At 61.1% G+C, this 19,537-nt stretch overlaps 2 protein-coding genes and 1 non-coding gene across 7 annotated transcripts; 2 read left to right on the top strand and 1 right to left on the bottom strand.

The window, feature by feature from the left end:
• Positions 1-106: 106 nt before the first annotated feature.
• LOC147527098 (discoidin, CUB and LCCL domain-containing protein 1-like) lies at positions 107-10,321 on the top strand. The gene is made up of 15 exons (XM_086626275.1): positions 107-241; positions 2,902-3,123; positions 5,511-5,648; positions 6,013-6,064; positions 6,293-6,365; positions 6,582-6,715; positions 6,882-6,919; positions 7,041-7,235; positions 7,990-8,111; positions 8,201-8,369; positions 8,499-8,591; positions 8,798-8,888; positions 9,094-9,131; positions 9,344-9,466; positions 9,915-10,321. The coding sequence occupies exons 1-15, from the start codon at positions 136-138 to the stop codon at positions 10,319-10,321; spliced, it is 2,001 nt and encodes a 666-aa protein (XP_086482401.1). The 5' UTR covers positions 107-135.
• A 684-nt stretch (positions 10,322-11,005) lies between these two features.
• LOC147527097 (U11 spliceosomal RNA) lies at positions 11,006-11,134 on the bottom strand. Its single transcript, XR_015222865.1, has one exon. It is a non-coding gene; the product is annotated as a U11 spliceosomal RNA (small nuclear RNA).
• A 338-nt stretch (positions 11,135-11,472) lies between these two features.
• Positions 11,473-18,807, top strand: LOC147527096 (transcription initiation factor TFIID subunit 12). Of its 5 annotated transcripts, XM_086625992.1 has the most exons (7): positions 11,518-11,562; positions 12,593-12,827; positions 15,042-15,293; positions 16,426-16,503; positions 16,806-16,920; positions 17,357-17,445; positions 18,564-18,807. In XM_086625992.1, the coding sequence occupies exons 2-7, from the start codon at positions 12,759-12,761 to the stop codon at positions 18,597-18,599; spliced, it is 639 nt and encodes a 212-aa protein (XP_086482118.1). In that variant the 5' UTR covers positions 11,518-11,562; positions 12,593-12,758; the 3' UTR covers positions 18,600-18,807. The 5 variants fall into 5 exon arrangements, with proteins under 5 accessions (XP_086482122.1, XP_086482118.1, XP_086482121.1 ...); XM_086625996.1 differs by lacking the exons at positions 11,518-11,562; positions 12,593-12,827 and adding an exon at positions 11,473-11,503; XM_086625995.1 differs by lacking the exon at positions 12,593-12,827.
• Positions 18,808-19,537: the final 730 nt, after the last annotated feature.

Below are 19,537 nucleotides of genomic sequence, written 5' to 3'. Positions count from 1 at the left end.
ACAGCGAGGAGGTCCAATGGCGGCGCGGGGGCGGACGGCGGCAGCCAATGGGCGCGGCGGGGCGGGTGGGGGGTGGGCACGGGGCGGCGGGCGCGGCGGGGCCGCGGCGGGGCCGGCGGCGGCGGCGGCGGGAGGATGCGGGCGAGCGGCGGGGCGGCGCGGGGGGCGCTGGCACTGGCGCTGCTCCGCCGCTGCTTCCTGCTGGGCCCGCTGGGGCTGTGCCCGGCCGGCGGGCAGGACGGTGAGTGGGGATTGCAGGGCACCGGCGGCGGGGGGCACCGCACCGGGACACGGCACCTGGAGTCCCGTTCCCACCGGCACCCCCGGGGCTCCCCTTCCCTCACCGGGATGGGCCGTGCGCAACGCCGCGCCCGGGACTGGGACGGGGTCGGGGACGGGGACTGGGACTGGGTCCGGGATGGGGACTGGGACGACAACCGGGACCGGAACGAAGATCGGACGGGCTCCCCTCTGCCCTGGTACCGATCCGAGACGGGCTCCCCGCTGTGTCCGGACCGGAATCGGACCAGGATAGGCTCCCCGGTACCGATCCGGAACGGGTCCCCGCTGTCCCCAGACTGGGACCACACCGGGACGGGGTCCCCGCCGTCCGCCTGCCCCGGTACCGGACGGGACAGGCTCCCCGCTGCCTCCTCTACCCCCGCATCACACCGGTCCCGCTTCCGCCTGGTCTCCCCGCGTCCCGCTCCCTCTGTCCCACCCCGCTCCCCATACCAGGGTGTCTCCTGGCCCGAGGGTCCCGGGGTCGGCTCCGTCCCGCCCGCAGGTCTTTCCCCGGGAATCCCTGATCCCGAGAAGCCCGACTCTGCCCCGGTTTAAGAGGATCGCTGGAGCTGACGGTGAACAGCCGGGAGAGCCGGGCAGTGGGCTTCATCCCGGGGATGCTGCGGGCGCGGGCAACGTCGCTCCAGGGGGATTTGCATCCGTCGGGATCCGGGAAGGCCCCGAGGGGACGTTCAGCCCAACTCCACGCCGAAGACAGGGTTTTCCCCCCGCTCTGCTCATCCCCAACGCAGCCGGGAGCGAGGAGACGGGGACAGAGCATCCAAAGCATCGTCCTCAGCAAGGGGAAACTGAGGCACGGGCCAGGATGGGATCACCAGGGGCAGAATCCCACTGCATTCCCCGTGTGTGATTTGGGAGGCATCCTACAGTGGTTTTCCAGTGGATCCCAAACCCATTGGTGGATGTGGGGGAGCTCTCCTGGAGCCAGCAGCGTGCCGGAGGCGGGAGCGTGCCGAGTTTTTCCCGGAGCATCGCCCTGTTGTGTCTTTCCAGCATCCTGTGAGAAAACAAACAAATCGCTGGCAGGGCCGTGGCTTCACCCTCACCCAGCGGAAATCCAGTTTTCCCGTTTTTTGGCAATTGATTTTTTTTGAGGAGGATGTTCCCGTGGCCAGCAGCAAGTCCCACCATGGCTCTGCCTTCACCATTCCTGGTCCCTCAGTAGGATCTTCAGAGCCAAATCCCTGGGTGCGCCTGCAGCTCTCGGCTTATCTCCGGCATGCCCACCCGGCACGTGCCGGCCACACTCAGGATGCTTTTACCTAGAGTTTCCTTTCCTGGAATGAGTTTTTCCTGGAATCGGTTCCCCCAGCTCCTCCACACCCACCGACATGGGGTTGGAACTAGGGGGGTCCATCCAAGACCCCCAGCTTGCATGTACATGCCAGGCTGTCCTGGCCAGAGAGGGTTTTCCGTGCGGATCCCCATGGCTCTGACCTTTCTTGCCAGAAACTCCCCCAAAATATGCTGAATTTCTCTCCCCCCAGCACAGCAGCCCCTCTGGAAGCTGCTTTCCTGGCACCCCCAGGGTCTCCCGTGCCGTTACCCCCATCCAGCCTGCACCCTGTGCCCTCCCGACAGCCCCAGAGGGCAGGATCCTTCCCAGCTTTGCCGTATCAGAGGCCACTGCCCAGCCAGGGAGGGGAAATCGAGGATTTTGCCCAGTCTCACGTCCCTGCCAGGGGGTGTTCACAGGACAAACCCCCCAGTTTGGCTGCCAGCCCTTCCCGCAGGCTGGGCAGGAGTGGGCCCTGTGGGGGGGCTGGCATCTTCTGCCTCCGGTCCCCCCCTCTTTTTTATCCCTGCAGGATTTTCCCCCGCCGGTGCTTTGTGCCGTCTCCCGGCGACGGTGAGGGGAGCCAAGGCCGCGGCGAAGCCGTGCCCACCATCGCTTTTCTTTCTGCCTGCGCCAGGATGGTGCTTGGCAGGAGCAGCAGCTTTTTTGGGATATGGGGGGGCAAATGATGGATCCCCCCCCAGCCCATGCAGAGAGGCTGAGCGGTGCTTCCCCCACTCCCATCCCTTCCCCGCACCCCAATCCTGCCCTGGCTCCACCGGAAATCCCAGTTGGTCCCCAACACCAGGCACTTTCAACTCAATTTTCCAGGATATTCCCTTCTGCCCAAGGGTGGCGAGCCCAGAGAAAAGCCCCTTTTGTGGTGGGTGCTGGCATTGCCCCCGGGAGGAGGTGATGGGGGTGCAGCTGCCCAAGGTCGTCTTCAAGGTCAAGGCTGCAGCTGGGGCTTCCCAGGGGCTGCTCGGTGCTGTGCAGCCCCGTGGCAGGTGATATTTCCTGTTGTAGCCCCCAAAATTGAGGTCCTCCTGGCCTGGGTGATGGAGAGGAGCTGGAGGTGCAGGTCTGCATTGGGTGGTCGTGGGGGAAACTGAGGCAGCTTCATCCCTGGGTTCCCCTGGGGACTGTCCCCAGTGGGAAGAGCAGCCAGAAAAGCCACGAAAACTGATATTTCAAAGAAGGAAAATGTTTGAAGGGGCTGCAGGTGCCTGTGGGGTGTCCCTGGTGACTGTGCCAAGTGGGGAAACTGAGGCGGGGAGCACCCTGACTGAGCCCCCCCACCCCACCCCATCTCTCCGCAGGGGACGGCTGTGGCCACACGCTGCTGACACCCCACAGCGGCACCCTCAGCTCCAAGAACTACCCAGGCACCTACCCCAACCACACCTCCTGCCGCTGGCGGCTGAGTGCCCCCCTGGGCACCTCCCTCCTCCTGGCCTTTGGGGACGTGGACCTGGAGCCCTCCGAGCGCTGCACCCACAGCTCCCTGCTGCTTGCCGACCCCCACGCCGGCACCGCCTATGGTAAGGGGTGTCCTGGGGGAAACTGAGGCAGGGCTCGCCAAGGGGCTGCGGGAGGAGTGGGGAGGGGGTGATATCACGTTATGTAAAGTCCTGGGTAAGGAGAAGACCAGGAAAATCCAGCTTTTTAGCTGATTTCACCATGGGGAGAGGGGTGTCTGAGGGTATTTGAGGATGGGGATATCCAAGGACAGGGGTGTTTGAGGAGGGGGATACCTAAGGACGGGGGTACCCAAAGAGATGAGTGTCCAAGGGGGGAATACCTGAGGAGGAGGATATCCAAGGATGGGAGTACCCAAAGAAGGGGTTATCTGAGGAGAGAGTTATCCAAGGAGGGCAATACCCAAGGATGGGGGTACCCAAGGATGGGGGGTACCCGAGGAGGGGGGTACCTGAGGAGGGGGCTGTTGCCAAGCTGGGGTGGAAGGGGGCACCCAGCTGGGAACAGATGCAGCCGCTGATTAATTAATTCTGTCTGCCCAGTCACTGCCCAAGCACTTCCAGGATTTTCCCAGAGAGATTTAATGGTCTTGGAGGGATTTGACAGCACCGGGAGCCCGGCGGGTGCTGGGGGAGACGTCTTGGGGTGGGGGGAAAAACATGAGGTGGAAAGGAGCCAGTTTAGATCTGCCACTGCTCCCGGGACTGTGATTTTTCCATGTTTTCCAGGGCTTTCGCCCTTTCCAGGCTGGTACCCAGAAGGGTGACAGCACGTGAGGTCCCTGGTCCCCATCCCCTCTGCCAGGGCCTCAGGGACACGTTTGTCCCCGTCTCCAAGAACCCCAAAGCCCAGTGACCGCCTGGCCCTGGCTGAGGGGTCCTGGAGCAACGCAGGAAAGAGGGGACCCCCAGATGGTGGTCCTGGGGGGCTGGCAGAGGTGGTGGGGGGCTGGTGGAGGTGGTGGGGCACCCGCAGCCCCTTTGGGTGCCTTTGATGGACCCGTGCGTGCTGGTGGGTGGGGAGTGACGCAGAGCTGGGCTGGGGTCCCGCTCCCTCGCCCGCGGCTGACGCTGGCCCTTGAGAAGTCCCAGATGTTTTTCGGGAAGCAGCCGGGGCAGGCGGAGGTTGTGGGCTCCTTCTCGCTGACTCAGACCCGGTGTCTGGCACCCGGCCTGGTCCTGCCTGGGGACGTGCCGGGGTCCCCGTGGGGGGTGGCAGCCTCCAGCCTATGGCTCGGCCGAGGGGTCCCCAGCACCCAGGGGGTCTCTGGAGCCGTCAGCTGAGTGGGCACCGTACCAGACATGGCAGCACCGCGGCAGCATCTGCCCAGGGTAGTGCTGGCATCTGGCAGCGCATGGCAAATCTGTGCATGCGTGTATCTACATCTCATATGCATGTCATTTGCATATCATGCAGAGCCCCCCATCTCATCTGTGACATCCCTCCATGCACGTGTGTCCCTCGTCCCCTGAGCTCAGCCTCTCAGTTAAATATAACCCAGGCAGGGTGACAGTGCGGGTTGGTGTGGGGAAACTGAGGCACGACATGACCCTGCCGGAGGGGCTTCACTGCCAGGACAATGGAGACACAGGGACACAGCACCGGGTCCCCAGGACAACAATGGTGTTTGCTCAAAGCATCTCTGGGCACCCCGAGGCCCCGGTGATGGACATGGCAGAGAGATGTGAGGTGGGGGGTGATGGCAGTCTGGGGATTGGGGCCACCTCTTGTCCCTGGCTGGGCCCAGGGATGTCCCCAAGGAACCTGCCTGCCCGCTAAGCCGACGTTTTAATCATGGAGATGGAGACTGCAAATTAATTTGGATTAAATGGGGGAGGATTTAGGAGGCAGCTTCGGCAGCGCCTGTGAAAGGGGAGACAGGGAGGGGCCAGGGATGCAGCCCCCGTTTTGGGGTCCCACGGGGCCACACTGTGCGTGCCAGCCCTGGCAGTGGGGACGCAGTGGCAGGCACCCAGCAAGAGCTGGTGGCCACTCGCACTGTCCCAGCCCTGTCCCAGCCGTGGTGGAATGAAGAGGCCCTCGGGGGAAGAGTTTCTGGGAAGCAGTGGGGGGTCCCTGCCTGGGCAGGAGCCTGTCTGTCCCCTGTTGGGGAGGTGGGGACATCTCGAAGTGCCCCCCTGGGAGCCTGGTCCAGCTGCAGCCCCGGTGCCTGGGGGCTGCATCCCCTCTGGAGCTGCTTGTGGCTGTGGGGGGACAATATGGGGGGGGACAGTGGGGAGAGGGTGAGCTGAGGCAGGGCTGTGCCCCAGACCCCCCATAGTATGGATGTAACCACTCTGGGGCTGGGACCACCCTGGGCATGGGACCACCCTGGGTATGGGACTACTTTTGGGATGGACCACCCTGGCGTGGGACCACCCTGGCATGAGGCCACCCTGGGGCACAGCCCAAATGCCTGTCCTCTCCACGGCCCCATCCCTGCCCGCAGGACCCTACTGCAGGAACGCTGTCCCCGCCACCCCGCTCCTGGTGACAAACTCCAGTGCTGTGACTGTCCTGTTCAACAGCACCAGCCACCGCTCGGGACGAGGCCTCCTCCTGTCCTACGCCACCTCGCAGCACCCAGGTAGGGGGGAGCATCCCCCAGGGATGCAGAGACCCCCCCCAGGCTGTGTCTTGGCACGGCTGGGGGTGGAGGGAGCTTCTTGCTGACCCCAGGGTGGGCTCCCATCACCCCAAGCTCGCTGAAGACCCATGTTCTTCTTGGCTGGGGGCACAACATGGAAGACCCCCAGGCCACCCAGCCCACTGGGACCCCCCACAGCACCCTGGGAACCCAATATCGGGCAGAGCTGCAGGCATGGGGCCGATGGCCACAGGGACCGAGGGGGCATCCCTCCCTGCCCCTCTGGGACGGGGTGCCCTAGGGCAGAAGTGGGTGCTGTGGGATGGGTGAGGGTCCCTCACCCTGGGGTGTCCCTGTCTTGCAGACCTGATCTCCTGCCTGGTTCGAGGCACCCACTACACCCAGGAGCACGTCAGGTGAGTGGCCAGGGGTTGTGAGTGGTCCCTGCTTTGGTGTCCCCTGCCCTGGCATTGCTGCTGGTTCCCATCAGTCCTGGTTTCGTCCCCATCCCTCTCCCAGGTGCTCGGGCTTTGCTTGCCCCAGGGCTCTTGGGGTGCAACTGCGGTGGGATGGGGAGCAAAGCGGGTGCGCCAAGGGGCTTTGGATGGGAGCAAGCCCTGACCCCCCCTCGCTGTGTGTTTCAGCGTGTACTGCCCTGCGGGCTGCAAGGACATCGATGGGGACATCTGGGGCAACCCGAGCCAGGGCTACCGGGACGTAAGTGCCCCACGGGGCACCCCACTATGTGGGCTGGCACCCATGGGGTGGCACCCACAGGTGCACCTACAGGGGACAGACCCCAGCATGCATGGCTACTGCTTGTCACTCCCCAGCAGACCACAGGGGATGGGTTTGGCCATGGGGTGCCCCATGGGGTGCCTGGCCCACCCCCGCCCTGAGGGGCTGCTCTCACCCCTCCCCTGCTCCCCGCAGACCTCGGTGCTGTGCAAGGCGGCCGTGCATGCCGGGGTGATCGCGGACGAGCTGGGCGGGCAGGTCACCCTGTCCCGGGAGAAGGGGATCACGCTCTACGAGTCGGCCTTTGCCAACGGGCTCCACTCCAAAAGGTGGGTGAGGAGGGTGCTGGGGGCCCCAGCTGCCCCCCACCTCTGGCTGTAGGACCCATCCGGGCTGACACTGGGGACCTGCCACCCCTCGATTTTGGAGACCCCCAGGGTTTGTTCACCTGGGGACCCCCCCTGTCTGATGCTCTCCCCGCTTTCCTCCCCACAGGGGATCCCTCTCCGAGAAACGGCTCATATTCCACAAAGGTATTTTTTCCCATTTCCCCTGAAATTAAGCCACAATTTCAGCTGCCAAACCTGATGCCACCCCCCATGCTGTGCCCGGCTGGGGTTTATGGGCTCCCACCCTGCTGTCTCCCATTGCCAGCCTGCGGCGATGCGCTGGAGGTGGCTGCCTTCAACGCCTCATCCTGGTGGCACGAGGTGGATGCGCTGGGCCAGGACCGAAGCTGGGTGGCCGAACGGGCAGTGCTCAGCACCGCTGGCCACTCCTGGGCGGCTGAACCCGGCTCCAAGGCCGCTTGGCTGGAGCTGGACCTGGGCACCCGCAGGAATGTCACAGGTGAGTGTTGGCCATTGGAGGGGGGACAACAGCTGCCCTTGTCCCTGTGCCACCCTGACCACTGTCCTCACCATGGTGACAGAGGTGCCAGCCTCACTGACCCTCCCTGCCCAGAGCCGTTGTAATACTCCGCCCCATAACACCCAGGAGGCATTGGAGCTCCTTGTGCCATGGTTATAGTGGTGCAAACTGGGATGCAGACAGCACTGACCCCCTCCCCGGCTGTTCCCCTTTTGTCCCCACCCCCTCTTCCTGCATCCGCAGTCCTTTCTGGGATGAACAAGTTAATATTATGCTCTTGCATCTGGTGCCAGCGAGCGCCTTTTGTTCGGCCGGAGCCTGCCGAAAGCGGGAGCTTTGTGCCACGGCGGCTGGTGACCGCGGGGAGGAAAATGGGGACATTGTCCAGCCGGAGGATGGAGGAGGGAGGAATGCGGGGCTGGCAGCTGGGGCCGGAGGTTATCAGCTCCTGGGGGCAGAGCCGGGGGTCTGGCACTTGAATGTGCCACCCAGGGCCGGAGAGAGCCCCTGGGGATTGGGTTCCCAGGGGGGGTGACACATCCTGCCCCCCAGTCCCCTCCCAGCAGGGATCCAGGTATCCCAGAGATGGGGGTTATTCTGGTTGGGAAAGTGCTGGCCCATGTAGTGGGGCATGTTGGGGCACAGGGTGTGCCCCCCAAGCCCTTTGCCAGCCCCGCACCCCCCGACTGACAGCAGGGCCACCCCCACCCTGGGCTTGCTCCTGCATCAACAGGCATCATCACGAAGGGCTCCTCCGAGCCGTACGACTACTACGTGATGTCCTACCGGGTCTCCTCTAGCCGCGATGGGAAGAACTGGAGACCCTACAGAGGCAGCAGTGGCCATGAGGACAAGGTGGGCATGGAGGGGGGACAATGGGGGGGATGCAGACCCCCTGCCCACAGACATTCAGCTATCGGGACCTCTCTCACCATCTCCGGCAGGTCTTTGAAGGGAACACGGACAGCCATGGGGAGGTCTCCAACGCCTTCATCCCCCCCATCGTTGCCCGCTACATCCGCGTCACGCCCCAGAGCTGGCACCAGCACGTGGCCTTGAAGGTGGCCCTGGTGGGCTGCCAACCGGCGCGAGTCCGCGCGCCCCGGCCCTACGGTGAGCCCCTCTGGGGGAGCTCTCACCCGCACCCCTCTGCATCCCAAATGTCTCCTGGGGTCTGCATCTCCCCACGCACCCAGTGGCAGTCCTACACTCACGGTCCCTGCTCTGTGCCATGTGCCGCAGTGCCCAGCATCCCCAAGGAGGTCCCTGTCCCCACCAGCCGCCCAGCCAGCCGGACACCCATCCCTGGTGTCGCCCTGGACCCGGAGAAGGCAGGTGCGTGCCTTGAGGGGGCTGTCCCTGGGGTGCAGCATCGTCTTGTGGGTGCTCCAGGCACTGATGGACCCACTCGGGCTTTAGGATACCCCTGAGACAATACATGGGTTTTCCTTCTCTGGTGGCCCCAGGTGGGCTCCTGGCACCCACGTGTGCAGAGGGGTGGGATGGGGCACCCGGGGTCTGATGCTGCCCACCCTCCCCAGGCTCCACGCTGCTGGTGATGCTGCTCATTGGTGGCTTCGTGCTCCTCTGCTCCAGCCTGCTGCTGCTGGCTTTCCTGTGCCGCAGGAAGAGGTGGGTCCCATCCTGCCCCCCTGCTTCACCCCGAGGGACCCGGCATCACCCCCATAAAGCGCAGTGGCTCTGGGCAGCTCCATTTGGCTGCTCACAGGGTACCGAGGGGGGCAGCCCCTCCGGGCAGTGGGTGTGAGGAGGTGGGTGGGTGGTGATCACGGGGTGGCTGGGACCCCTCACCCCCATCTCGCTCTCCCCTTGGCAGGAAGCCAGCGGCGGAGCTGAACTGTGGGATCACGAAAGGTAAAGGGTCCCCAACCCCTCCCTGGGCGTCCTGCCGTGCCTCGGGGCCAAATTCAGGAGGGATGCAGCTGGTATAACTGGTGCCCACTGCTGAGCCCTGAGCCATGCCACCCCCAGGGGCACCGGTCCACCCCCAGGCTCGGCGCCACCCATCCCCCAAGGGGACCCAAGGGCCGGCGTGTGACAACCAGAGGCTTCTGCTCTCTGCTCAGGGTACCCCAAACTGGAGTCGAGCCCGGTGTGCTCCCTGCAGAGCCTGCCGCCTCCCAGCACCGTGCTGTCCTCCTTCCCCGTGGCAGCGGCGCCAGGGGACCTCAGCCAGACCCACTCACCAGGTAACGGGCACATCAGGGCGTGAGCGGGTCCCCGAGCCAGAGCCGTGTCTCCTGGGGACACCCTGGGGCGCCCGTTCTCCCCCCAGCACCACTTTGAGCCAACCCCCATCCTGCATCATGGTCCTGTGCAAAAGGGAGACTCTGGCAGAGCTCATTATTGATCATCATCATCATTATTATTATTATTCCACTTCAGACATAGGCATGGGCATTGGAAGGTGGCCAGGAAGGAGCCCCACCCTGTGCTGGGGCAGAGGGCTGTGCCCATCCCCGTGGTGTCCTGCCTTGGCTGGGTTTCAGCACACATCTGCCTGTTTTTTCCCAGCCTTGGGGGGTCCAGATGTGCCCATTTTTCCCACCCACCTCTGGAACAGCACCATGACCCCTTTGCTGCTGTAGGGACAGTCCCCCACCGCCCCCAGCTCAGAGCCCAGTATCCCCATTACAGAGTACGCTGAGCCGGACCTGGTGCAGCTGAGCCCCAGTAGCCAAACGGGCCCCTCCACCTTCAAGCCGTGCCCGGACGAGGGCTACACGCTGCCGCTGGTCGTGAGCCACTACGACGTGCCAGGAAAACACCATGAGTACGCGGAGCCGCTGCCGCCCGAGCCCGAGTACGCCACGCCGTTCGGCGAGCCCGAGCCTGCCGGCGCCCACCGGAGCCCCTGCGGCGTCCCGGGGCTCTCCGGCTCCCACCCGGCACGGTACGACGCGCCCGTCCTGCAGCCTACGGAGCGCACGGGGCCCATGGCGGAGCGGACTGCCAGCCCCGCCGGGGGTGGCCCCTCTCCGGAGGGGTCTCGCTTCCCGCCGGGACACCATCCCCTCTCGCACGTGTACCACGAGGCCTTGTGAAGCTGCGAGGAGGGGCAGCCGGTCGCACTGGGGATGCCAGTCGCAGCGGTGATGCCGGTCACACCGGGGATGCCAGCGGGGGGTCGGGGTGCGGCGGACAGAGACCTTCCCCGGGGTGCCGGGGGCGCTTTTTTAAGAACAATCCTATTTAAACACACACGTCTCTATACATCCGTACGGAGAGCCCGCCGCGCCGCGCGCCCGCCGCTCCCGGCACCCGTTCACCCCTCGGGGAACGTAATGAGACCCCCGGGACCAGTTTGTCCCCTCCGGGTCCGGTTCAGCCCTCGGGGCACGTAACGAGACGCCTGAGACCGGTTCGCCCCTCGGGGCACGTAACGAGACCCCCGGGAGTAATTCACGCCTCGGGGGACCGGTTCGCCCCTCAGGGTACATAACGAGACGCCCGGGGCCGGTTCGGCCCTCGGGGCACGTTACGGGACCCCCGTGACCCGTTCACCCCTCACGGTATGTAACGGGACGGCCGGACCGGCTCGCCCGTCGCGGGGGAACGTAACAGCACCCCGAGGCCAGCCCGCCCCTCGGGGCACGTAACAGGGACGCCCGTGCCCGGTTCGCCCCCGAGGAACCTACCGGGACGCCTCCTCGCAGTCCCCTACGCCACTAGCGTACAGCCGGTGCCCCGTTACCGGCCACTGCTCTGTTCTGTACAGTCACCGACCTCGGGGCGCCGGAACAAGCGGTTACCGGCGACCCCCGCTGCAAAAATTGTGCTTCCGAAATCTCTTGATGTCGATTCCGCGGGGGCGGCCGCGCGGCCCCCCCGTGCCACGCACGGCAGAAGCCCTTTTTAAATACGCGCTGCCGCTCTGCCGCCACCGGAAAGCGCCGGGGCGCTGCCACGATCACGGCGAGGCTCGCGTCCCTCCCGAAGGACAGCGCCTGGATCCCTGTTCCTCTCCATTTTCTCTTCAACTTTCACCGCGTTTTCTCTCATTTCTGCTTTTTTTCCCCCCAAAATAGGCCGTTTCTCCTCCCCGGTGGCCCCCCGCAGCGATATGCAAATCGCGCGGGGCATGCTGGGGCGCCTCCCCGCTGCACCCTCCGGCAGGCGGGCGCGGCAGCGCGCATGCGCAGGCATCGCCCCGTTCCGATTGGCGGAGCTGGAAGCGCTTCCGGGCGGCGGCGGCGGTGGCGGTGGCGCCCCCGGAAGAGCTCGAGGTGCGCGGCGGAGGGGGCGCAGCCGGTGGCGGTGTCGTGGTCCGGCGGGTCATGGGGAGGTACGGGGCGGCGAGGGGGGGTTTCCGCTGGTGGCGGGGGGGGTCTCTGGCTGGTTTGCACTGGCCTTCGCGGCCTCACGTGCGCGGGGCCGGCGCGCAGGCTGCACCCGCCGCTCCCCGGGACGGGCCGCGCCTGGAGCCGGTGTTCAGCCCCCGGTCGGCATGGCGGGCAGCAGCCGAGGGGGGTCTGAGGCCTGAAGGGCGACCCCCGTAGCCCGGACAGGCGGGGCTCGGCCCGGTGCGGGCGGTGTCGGCTCCCGGTGGCTCCTCGGGAACGTTTTGCCTGGGGGGGGGAGGGGGTGTCCAGCCCCATAACGGCGTTTCCCGGGGGCAGCGGTGCGGCTGGCGGCCGCTCTAAGCCGGCGGTGGGAAGGTGCTGGAGGAAACCCCTCAGCGCTGTGTCGGTGCTCCGGGGGGAAACGCGAAGCTGGAGCCGCGTATCGAGGAGGAGGGAGGTTTGTGATGCCCTGCGGTGTGTGCCGAGCGCGTCCGGGGGGAGGAAAAGGACTTTGGTTCGTTCCTTTTAGCTGGTGCAGCTGAGGGGTGAGTGCTTGGAGCGGGCGCTCCCGCCCGTAGCGTGAGGGAGGGCTTCGGCGAGAGCTACAGCCAAATCCAAGAGCTTTCCCAGTTTTCTCTGTTAGCAATAAAGAGACAGCCGGACTGGGTGGTCCTTTTCTTTCTCAATATTTGGTGAAAACCGTGATGTCTTAATGGGAGTGGGAGCCCCCCTGAGCACCCCCAGGACCACGCTGGGGGGTTGTCTGGCTTTAACGAGACTCTAATTGCAGCTCCAACCCCGTGCCAGCCGTGCCCACACGTGCCAGGGGCCGGTGGTGCTCCGGGCTGCAGAGGGAAGCTGCCGCCGCAGAGACCTGCGCGTCGCTGCTGACACCACCGCACTCTGTCTCCTGACAGAAAACTGGAATTGGGCCAAATTTCTCCTCCCGCTTCAGGATCCTGGGAGACACCCCGTCTTCCACAGCGGTGCACGCTCACGTGCCATTCCTGATGGTGTAATATCTTCCAACAGATGGATTCTCTCATGGCATAGCGAGGACAACGTGCGCTCTGCCTTGCAATGGAGTGGGTGATACGAAAAATATCTGGTATTCCTGTAGGAATGGGAGTTGGATGGAAGAGGAGGAAGCAAGAGTAGGTTAACGCTGGCAGCTGACCTGCTGGGAAGGTCTGGGGAGATGGCCTCTCCGCTCACTGGCCCCACAGCGGTCGCGGATGTGATTAAAGATTTAGACACTCAGATAGCTGTAAGTAACCGCCGGGGCCGGCATGTGGGATTTGTCCCGGGAATCTGCTCGTCCTCTCAGTTTTGTGGTTGGTGAGCTTAACGGCATGCGGAAGGCGCGGTCAGATCCGGAAATAAATTAATAAAGCTACTTGATGCTGATAAAGTGCTTGCTGCTCGAGGATTTTGGAGCTTCCTCCCCTGCACGGTGGGTGAGAATTCCTGCTTTGTGGATTTGTGACCAGCCTGAGATCAGCCTAAGCTAAAACCAAACACACTGAAGTCCCTCCTGATCTTGTGCTGAGCTCCTCGTCCAGCAATGCCAGCTGAGGGGTTCTAGGGTGTGAGTGTAACGGTTTTCCAGCGTTAATTCAGTTAAAATTGAGCTAGAAACTCGCTGAGGGCGCTACAGAAGCATGTCGTGGGTATAAACTCTCCTAAAGGGAGAGCCTCTGGAGGTGTGGCAGTGCATGAGTGTGCCTTGGAGTGAAGCACTAAAGCAGCTGTGTGATGTCTGGTTTGTATTTTGGTGTGAATTAATCCAAACTAACAACGCTTGCTCCTGTTGGTAGCTCAGGTGTTTGTAGCTCCGTTCGCCCTGTGAACGTGCCGTGAAGCTGTTCAAACTCTCTTCTTCTCCCATGAGTGAGTTCACCCTGTGGTGCACGGGCTGTTCAGAAGAGACTTCTCAGAGTCTGCTCTCAGCAGCTGCTTCTCGCCCACCTCTGGGCCCCCAGCAGCTGCTGGGGCCACCACTGAGGGATTCAAATCGTTCCTTAAATGCCCATTTCCCGTGGCGGAGCTGTCGCTGCTGCCCACACCGCTTGCAGGGGCGGAAGACCAAGGGTTTGGATGAGTTTCCTTTCATGGAGTGGTGAGGACAGAGCAGAGCTTCACTGAGCCTGGATTTTAGACCCTTCTAGCTGTGAAATATAGCAGTTGCCAGTCAATCTGTCTGTTAGCTCTGTGGCAAATAACCTGGATAACTTCAGGCACCGAAGGGTGGACCTGGAAGATCTAAGGTTAAGGCAGTTAAGCTGCCTCGTTCCCCATTAACGGCCCAGTAAACCTGGCTTCATTTCCTGTGGCTGGCTGCCTGCTGTGGGAAGAACAAATGGAAGGGGTGGGTACTGGTGTGTCTTTCCCCGTCACATTACCTCCAAGTACCCAGACTTGTGCTCCCAGAACTGAAAAGGAATCCTGTGCTGTCGAGCCCTCATCGACGGATCGTTGCGAGTCAGGCCTGAGGTGTGGTGCTGCTGGGAAGGAACCTCCACCCTGCAGCAGGCACCCGAGGGAGCCTGAGCCTTGTCATCTTCTGACCGGTGTCTCAGGCACGTGGAGCGCGGAGGTGAAGACGTGAATGCTGCTCCTGCGTTGCTGCCATGGGAGCAAGCTGTGGCCTTCAGTTAAATCTCCTTTGTGTGGTCTCTTCCTTGAAGCTGTTCGTGGTCTGAGTGAAATGTGTGCAGGAGGACGAGGGGTGGATGCGGCTGAGGGTCACTCTGAGGAACGAGCAGGCAGGTTGGCGCCACAGCCTCGCTGCGCACAGCCGCTGTGCTTCCATGGCAAACTCCATGGAGCGTGTCCAGAGGAGGCCACGGAGATGATCCGTGGACTGGAGCACCTCTGCTATGGAGACAGGCTGAGAGAGTTGGGGCTGTTCAGCCTGGAGAAGAGAAGGCTCCGGGGAGACCTTCCAGCACCTTCCAGTGTCTAAAGGGGCTACAGGAAAGCTGGAGAGGGGCTTTGGACAACGATGTGGAGTGACAGGACAAGGGGCAATGGCTTTAAACTGAAAGAGGGGAGATTTCCATGGGATCTAAGGAAGAAATTCTTCCCTCTGAGGGTGGTGAGGCACTGGAACAGGTTGCCCAGAGAAGTTGTGGATGCCCCATCCCTGGAAGTGTTCAAGGCCAGGTTGGATGAGGCTTTGGGCAGCCTGGTGTGGTGGAGGGTGTCCCTGCCCATGGCAGGCGGATTGGCACTGGGTGATCTTTGAGGTCCCTTTCAGCCCAAACCATTCCGTCATTCTATGATTCATCTTCTGTCTGCCAGGGAGGGTTTTCTCTTCTGTTAAACATCACTCCTCCCTTCTTGCAGCGTCTGGAGAGACCTGATCTTCTGCGAACCTCTGGGCCCTGCAGAGACTCTGCGGTTTGCTCTGGACAAAGACGTGATCGCCTCGTTGAATTCCATCTCTGTCTGCTAACTGTTGCTTTGTTTCCTTTTCCAGTTGATTGGTTTGGGTCCCCACAACCCCAAGAAGAAGCAAGACCTAGATAAGCTTTATGATCTGAAAGCTAAAGCCCAACAGATTATGAACCAGTTTGGCCCTTCTACCCTGATCAACCTCTCCAACTTCTCCTCGATAAAGCCAGAACCAGCCAGCACCCCCCCTCAGAGCTCCATGGCCAACAGCACCACCGTGGCAAAGATGCCTGGGACGCCCAGCGGAGGAGGACGGCTCAGTCCTGAGAGCAACCAGGTAATTTCATCCCCAGCCTTAGGACAACAGGGGAGATGCTCACACCTGCCTGTGACTTAATTCCTCTTTCCTTAAAATACCAGCAAAAACTTGATATTTGTTAAAGCATCAGTTGAAACACCTTCATGTATTTCTTCCCTTCACCTTGAGCCTGGATGGAGTACAGATGCTGTAGATGTAAAAGTGTTTTGTTTTGTTTTTTAGTCTCAGGAAAACGTGTGTTGGAGATGTGACTGGGAAATTCTTTTCAAATGTGGTTTAGATGGGGAAAAAGAAAAGTGCAGGTTTGTAGCCTCCATCTCAGGGGTGGTGCAAGAGGCGCCAGGAGCTGCTGACCTGTGTGTTTGCTTGTCACGTGGAGTGTTGGCTGGGCATAAAATGCTGCACAGCGAGTGCACCCTGATCTCTCTGTGGTCTTCACTGGCACCGTGACCTCTCTGGGAAGTGTACTGGTCCCCTGGCACAAACACAGGCACAGCAGTTCCACCGTTTGTGGAAGGGAACTAGGAAGGGCAGGAATTCCCCACGTGTGTCTGGCTTGGCTGACCAGGCTGACAGATCAGTGGTGATTCCTTCATCCATATCCTGTAAGACTTAAGTGTCCTGCTGTTGTTCAGCAGCAGGAAGATCTCTGCTCCGTGCCGTATTTGGGCTGAGAGGGTGCTGCCTTCTGCCCTGGAATAACCCAGCACTCGCATACCTCTCTGTTTTCCATTTAAAACACTGAAGCTGATAAGTGCCAGAGCCATGGAAAACACTTCCTTCGTGCCCTGAGCACAAATTTAGTCACTGATACGTTGCTTGCACTCGTTGTCTGCCTCTTAAGACTTCTCCTTTTGCCTTTGTCCCCTCTTGCCAGCAGCCAGTGGCATTTCAGTTCCAGTTTAGTGCAGGAGACTTATTTATCCTGGCCTGCCACATTCCATTTCCCGTGCAGAGCAACCACTGGTGCTTGAAAATGACTCCTTAACACCTGACATTCCTTATCTCTGCCCTTCCTGAACTGATAGGCTGTGTCAACAGCGTGACTTGGGCCTGGGGCGCCGGGGGGGGAGGTCTTTTGGGGCTGTGCGTGGGCAGCTGCTTTGCCAAAGCGGGGCAGTAAATGGTTCCTCTTCTCCCACACGTGCAGGTTTTAACCAAGAAGAAATTGCAGGACCTGGTGCGTGAGGTGGATCCGAATGAGCAGCTGGATGAAGACGTGGAGGAAGTAGGTACCAACCCATGGCAGGGGCTGCAGGAAGAACTAATCTGGGATTTTCACAGACCAGTGGCCCTTTGCCCAGAGCAGGGAGAGGTGGCTCGTGTTACGCTTCTGTGTTCTCGTGTTCGCTGCAGCCTTCAGCCATCCGTGTCTGTTTCTGCATCCCGGTGTCCAAAAGGGTTTTAAACCAGCAGCTGTAGCAAACACCTTTGAAACACCAGCTCCTGAGGGGTCATTTTTCATACTTTCCACATCATTTCAGCTGCTCGGTACTCACGGGGCCGGTTGTTGTCCTCGTTCTGCCACAGATGCTGTTGCAGATCGCTGACGATTTCATAGAGAGCGTGGTGACGGCCGCCTGCCAGCTTGCACGGCATCGCAAGTCCAACACCCTGGAGGTGAAAGATGTCCAGTTACATCTTGGTGAGTGATTTTTATTTTTTTTTTTTTATTTCCCTCAACTGAGAGCTGGGCACACGCCCTGAAATCAGGGCATGGCTGCGGTGTTGGGGTGGAAATCCGAGAGTAGCTCCATATTTGTTGGTACTTAATTTGTTGGTACACATTATGAAGTGAGGGTCTGCCCCAACCATCCCCTCTCCACATTTTGCAGTTGGGTGGTCTGTAACTGTCCCTCAGCCTGTGGTGGCAGGTCCTTAGTGCAGGGCCTGCATCTTTCCATGTTTCATGCTGTGCAGCCCTCTGCTACTCCGCTGTCGTGAAGCTTTTGTAGCTGGTACGTGGGTCACCAGCGCGTCTCTAGCACTGGCCCCGGGCAACTCCGACGCTCGGGATGGCGAGGCCGCTCCTGCCGCGGGTGGGTGGGGTGGAGCGTGCTGACCTGTGCGCTCTCTTCCAGAGCGTCAGTGGAACATGTGGATCCCAGGCTTTGGTTCTGAAGAAATCAGGCCCTACAAAAAAGCCTGCACTACAGAAGCTCACAAACAGGTAAGGAGCCCTCAGTGACACCGAGAGTCATGTGGTAGAAGTCTGATATGGAACGGATGGTGTTGGATTCCTGGCACGACATGAATTTGTAGCTTTTTCCAAGTGGTTTGGGCTTGAAATAACTTTCAGAGTCTCCTCATTTGTTTGTGCAGAGAGGATTGAGGTTGCTCTGGCTCTTCTGTGGTGGTGCAGTGCTGAGTGTGCCCTGAGAGAAGCAGCAGTACTCCCTGTCCGAAGGGCAGCCCGGCTTGGAAGGGTTAAAAACCAGCCGAGAGCTGCAGACTATAACTTGTCAGCTGCCCCTTGCAGGCCGTGTGCTCCGTCTTTGCGCGGAAGGGACTGAAAACACGCCGCTGGCTCCCCTGGGTCGCTAGAAAATCCTTGCCCAGGCATGAGGGTGTTGAGTGCTGGTGGAGCCCCTCGAACTGCTCCAGGAGTTTGGATGTTCCAGGAACCACGGGGCTCTTTGACGGGCTGTGGCTCGAGTTCCTGGGGCCGTGTCACGTCTGCGGCGGCGTACGGCACGTGCCGTGTCTGTGTGGAAGGGTCGGGAGCTTCGGCTGCTCACTGCTACGAGCATTTGAATGGCTGCAAAAAGCCCAAAGGCCTGGGGGGGTGTAGCAGAGAGCAGCCCCTTGTCCTGGGATATCAGCTGTAGGTCGGAGCTGCTCAGCTCCGTGGTTTTTTTCCCACCTTAATTTGGCTTCAACTGAATTGGGACGTGGCTTTTTAGGTTCATAGTCGGAGCCAGGGAGGAGCTGCCCTGCAGGAGCCGTGGGAGTTCATGGATGATGTTTTATCATCTCCCTTCCTGAAGCTCCTGCAGCAGCTGCTGGGCAGAGAGGAGGCTTCAAACTGGGATTTGACCCCGTGTTGAATCCCATCGCCCCTCACCAGCCCCGGGTGTCAAGGGGGGGAGCACAGGCACTTGCTTTCCCTCTGGCTCCTCCTTGGAACCATGTTAAGATTCCAAGGGACTTGAAAGACCTGTGTGGAAACGAGTCAGGCAGTGTCCTGAGAGAGCTGGAGCTACTTTGTTCCTGCGCAGCTGCGGGTTGTTTTGCAGTAGCCTTGTCTGAGACACTCGACTTCCCACGTTTTTCCTTTCCTTATTACAGAGAATGGCACTGATTCGCAAAACCACCAAGAAATAACCCCTGGGAAGCGCCGGGAGAAGATGCCAGTGCATTTTGGGATATCTGCCTCTCCACTGAAGCCTCCACAATGCCATCCATGGGATATTTTTTTTAATGCTTTACAGAGAAGCATATATTTTTTATTAATGGTGCAGCAATATCTTGACTTTATGAGGAGATCTGCCAAAAAACGTTCCACGCCCCCTTCCTCGTCGCCCCGAAGAGCGCAACGTGTCTCAAAACAAAGACTTTTATTCGTGACTTGAAAGTGGTTTATCGTATCAGTGATTATCCAAGGGACAGAGCGTTTGATCTTGTGTGGGACAGTATTAGAAGCATCTGTAGAGGTTTTTGTTTCCTCCTTCCTGCCCCTACCTGCTCCAGTACTTTGTAATGTCAGTGTTTATATAAATACTTGCGTTTGTTTTACATGAATAAAGAAATTATTAATCTAAACCCACGGCACAGCCTGGTGCTCCTCAAGCAGCATGTGGAGGGATGGCGAGTGGTGCGGGCAGCCCCCACCTTGCCCAGTTTCTGCCTGTGGTGCTGTTCTGGTCAGAGATCCCCTGCCCTGGGGTTCAAAGCGAGCGGAAGGATTTGGCCGTGCTCTGCCGTGCTCGTGGGGCTGGGCAGGCGGCTTCCCCTCGTCACGTCCTGCCCAGGGCGAGTGGTTTGCTCGTGGCGTGGACGTTTGGACCGTTAGGAGTGGGATGTGGTGACTGAGGACCAGAAATGGAGGAGATCCTGGTTCTCTGCTGGCCTGGGACACCCAGGCTGGGTCCCCCTGCCTGTTCCTCCCTCAGAGAAGCCACAGGTGCCATTTGTTGCGGTGAAGAGGAGCCAGCAGCTCTGCAAACTCCCCGGCGGAGCAGGGAGGCTCCAAGGAAACTGCCTTGGCTGGAGCAATTCAGAAACCAGTACAGGCCCTTTCCTCCTCGCCTGGAACTGCCGGC

This window comes from Tauraco erythrolophus, chromosome 24 (genome assembly GCF_009769465.1).
Source record: "Tauraco erythrolophus isolate bTauEry1 chromosome 24, bTauEry1.pri, whole genome shotgun sequence".
Classification (NCBI taxonomy): Eukaryota; Metazoa; Chordata; class Aves; order Musophagiformes; family Musophagidae; genus Tauraco; species Tauraco erythrolophus.
This window is presented reverse-complemented; position numbering and strand designations above follow the sequence as displayed.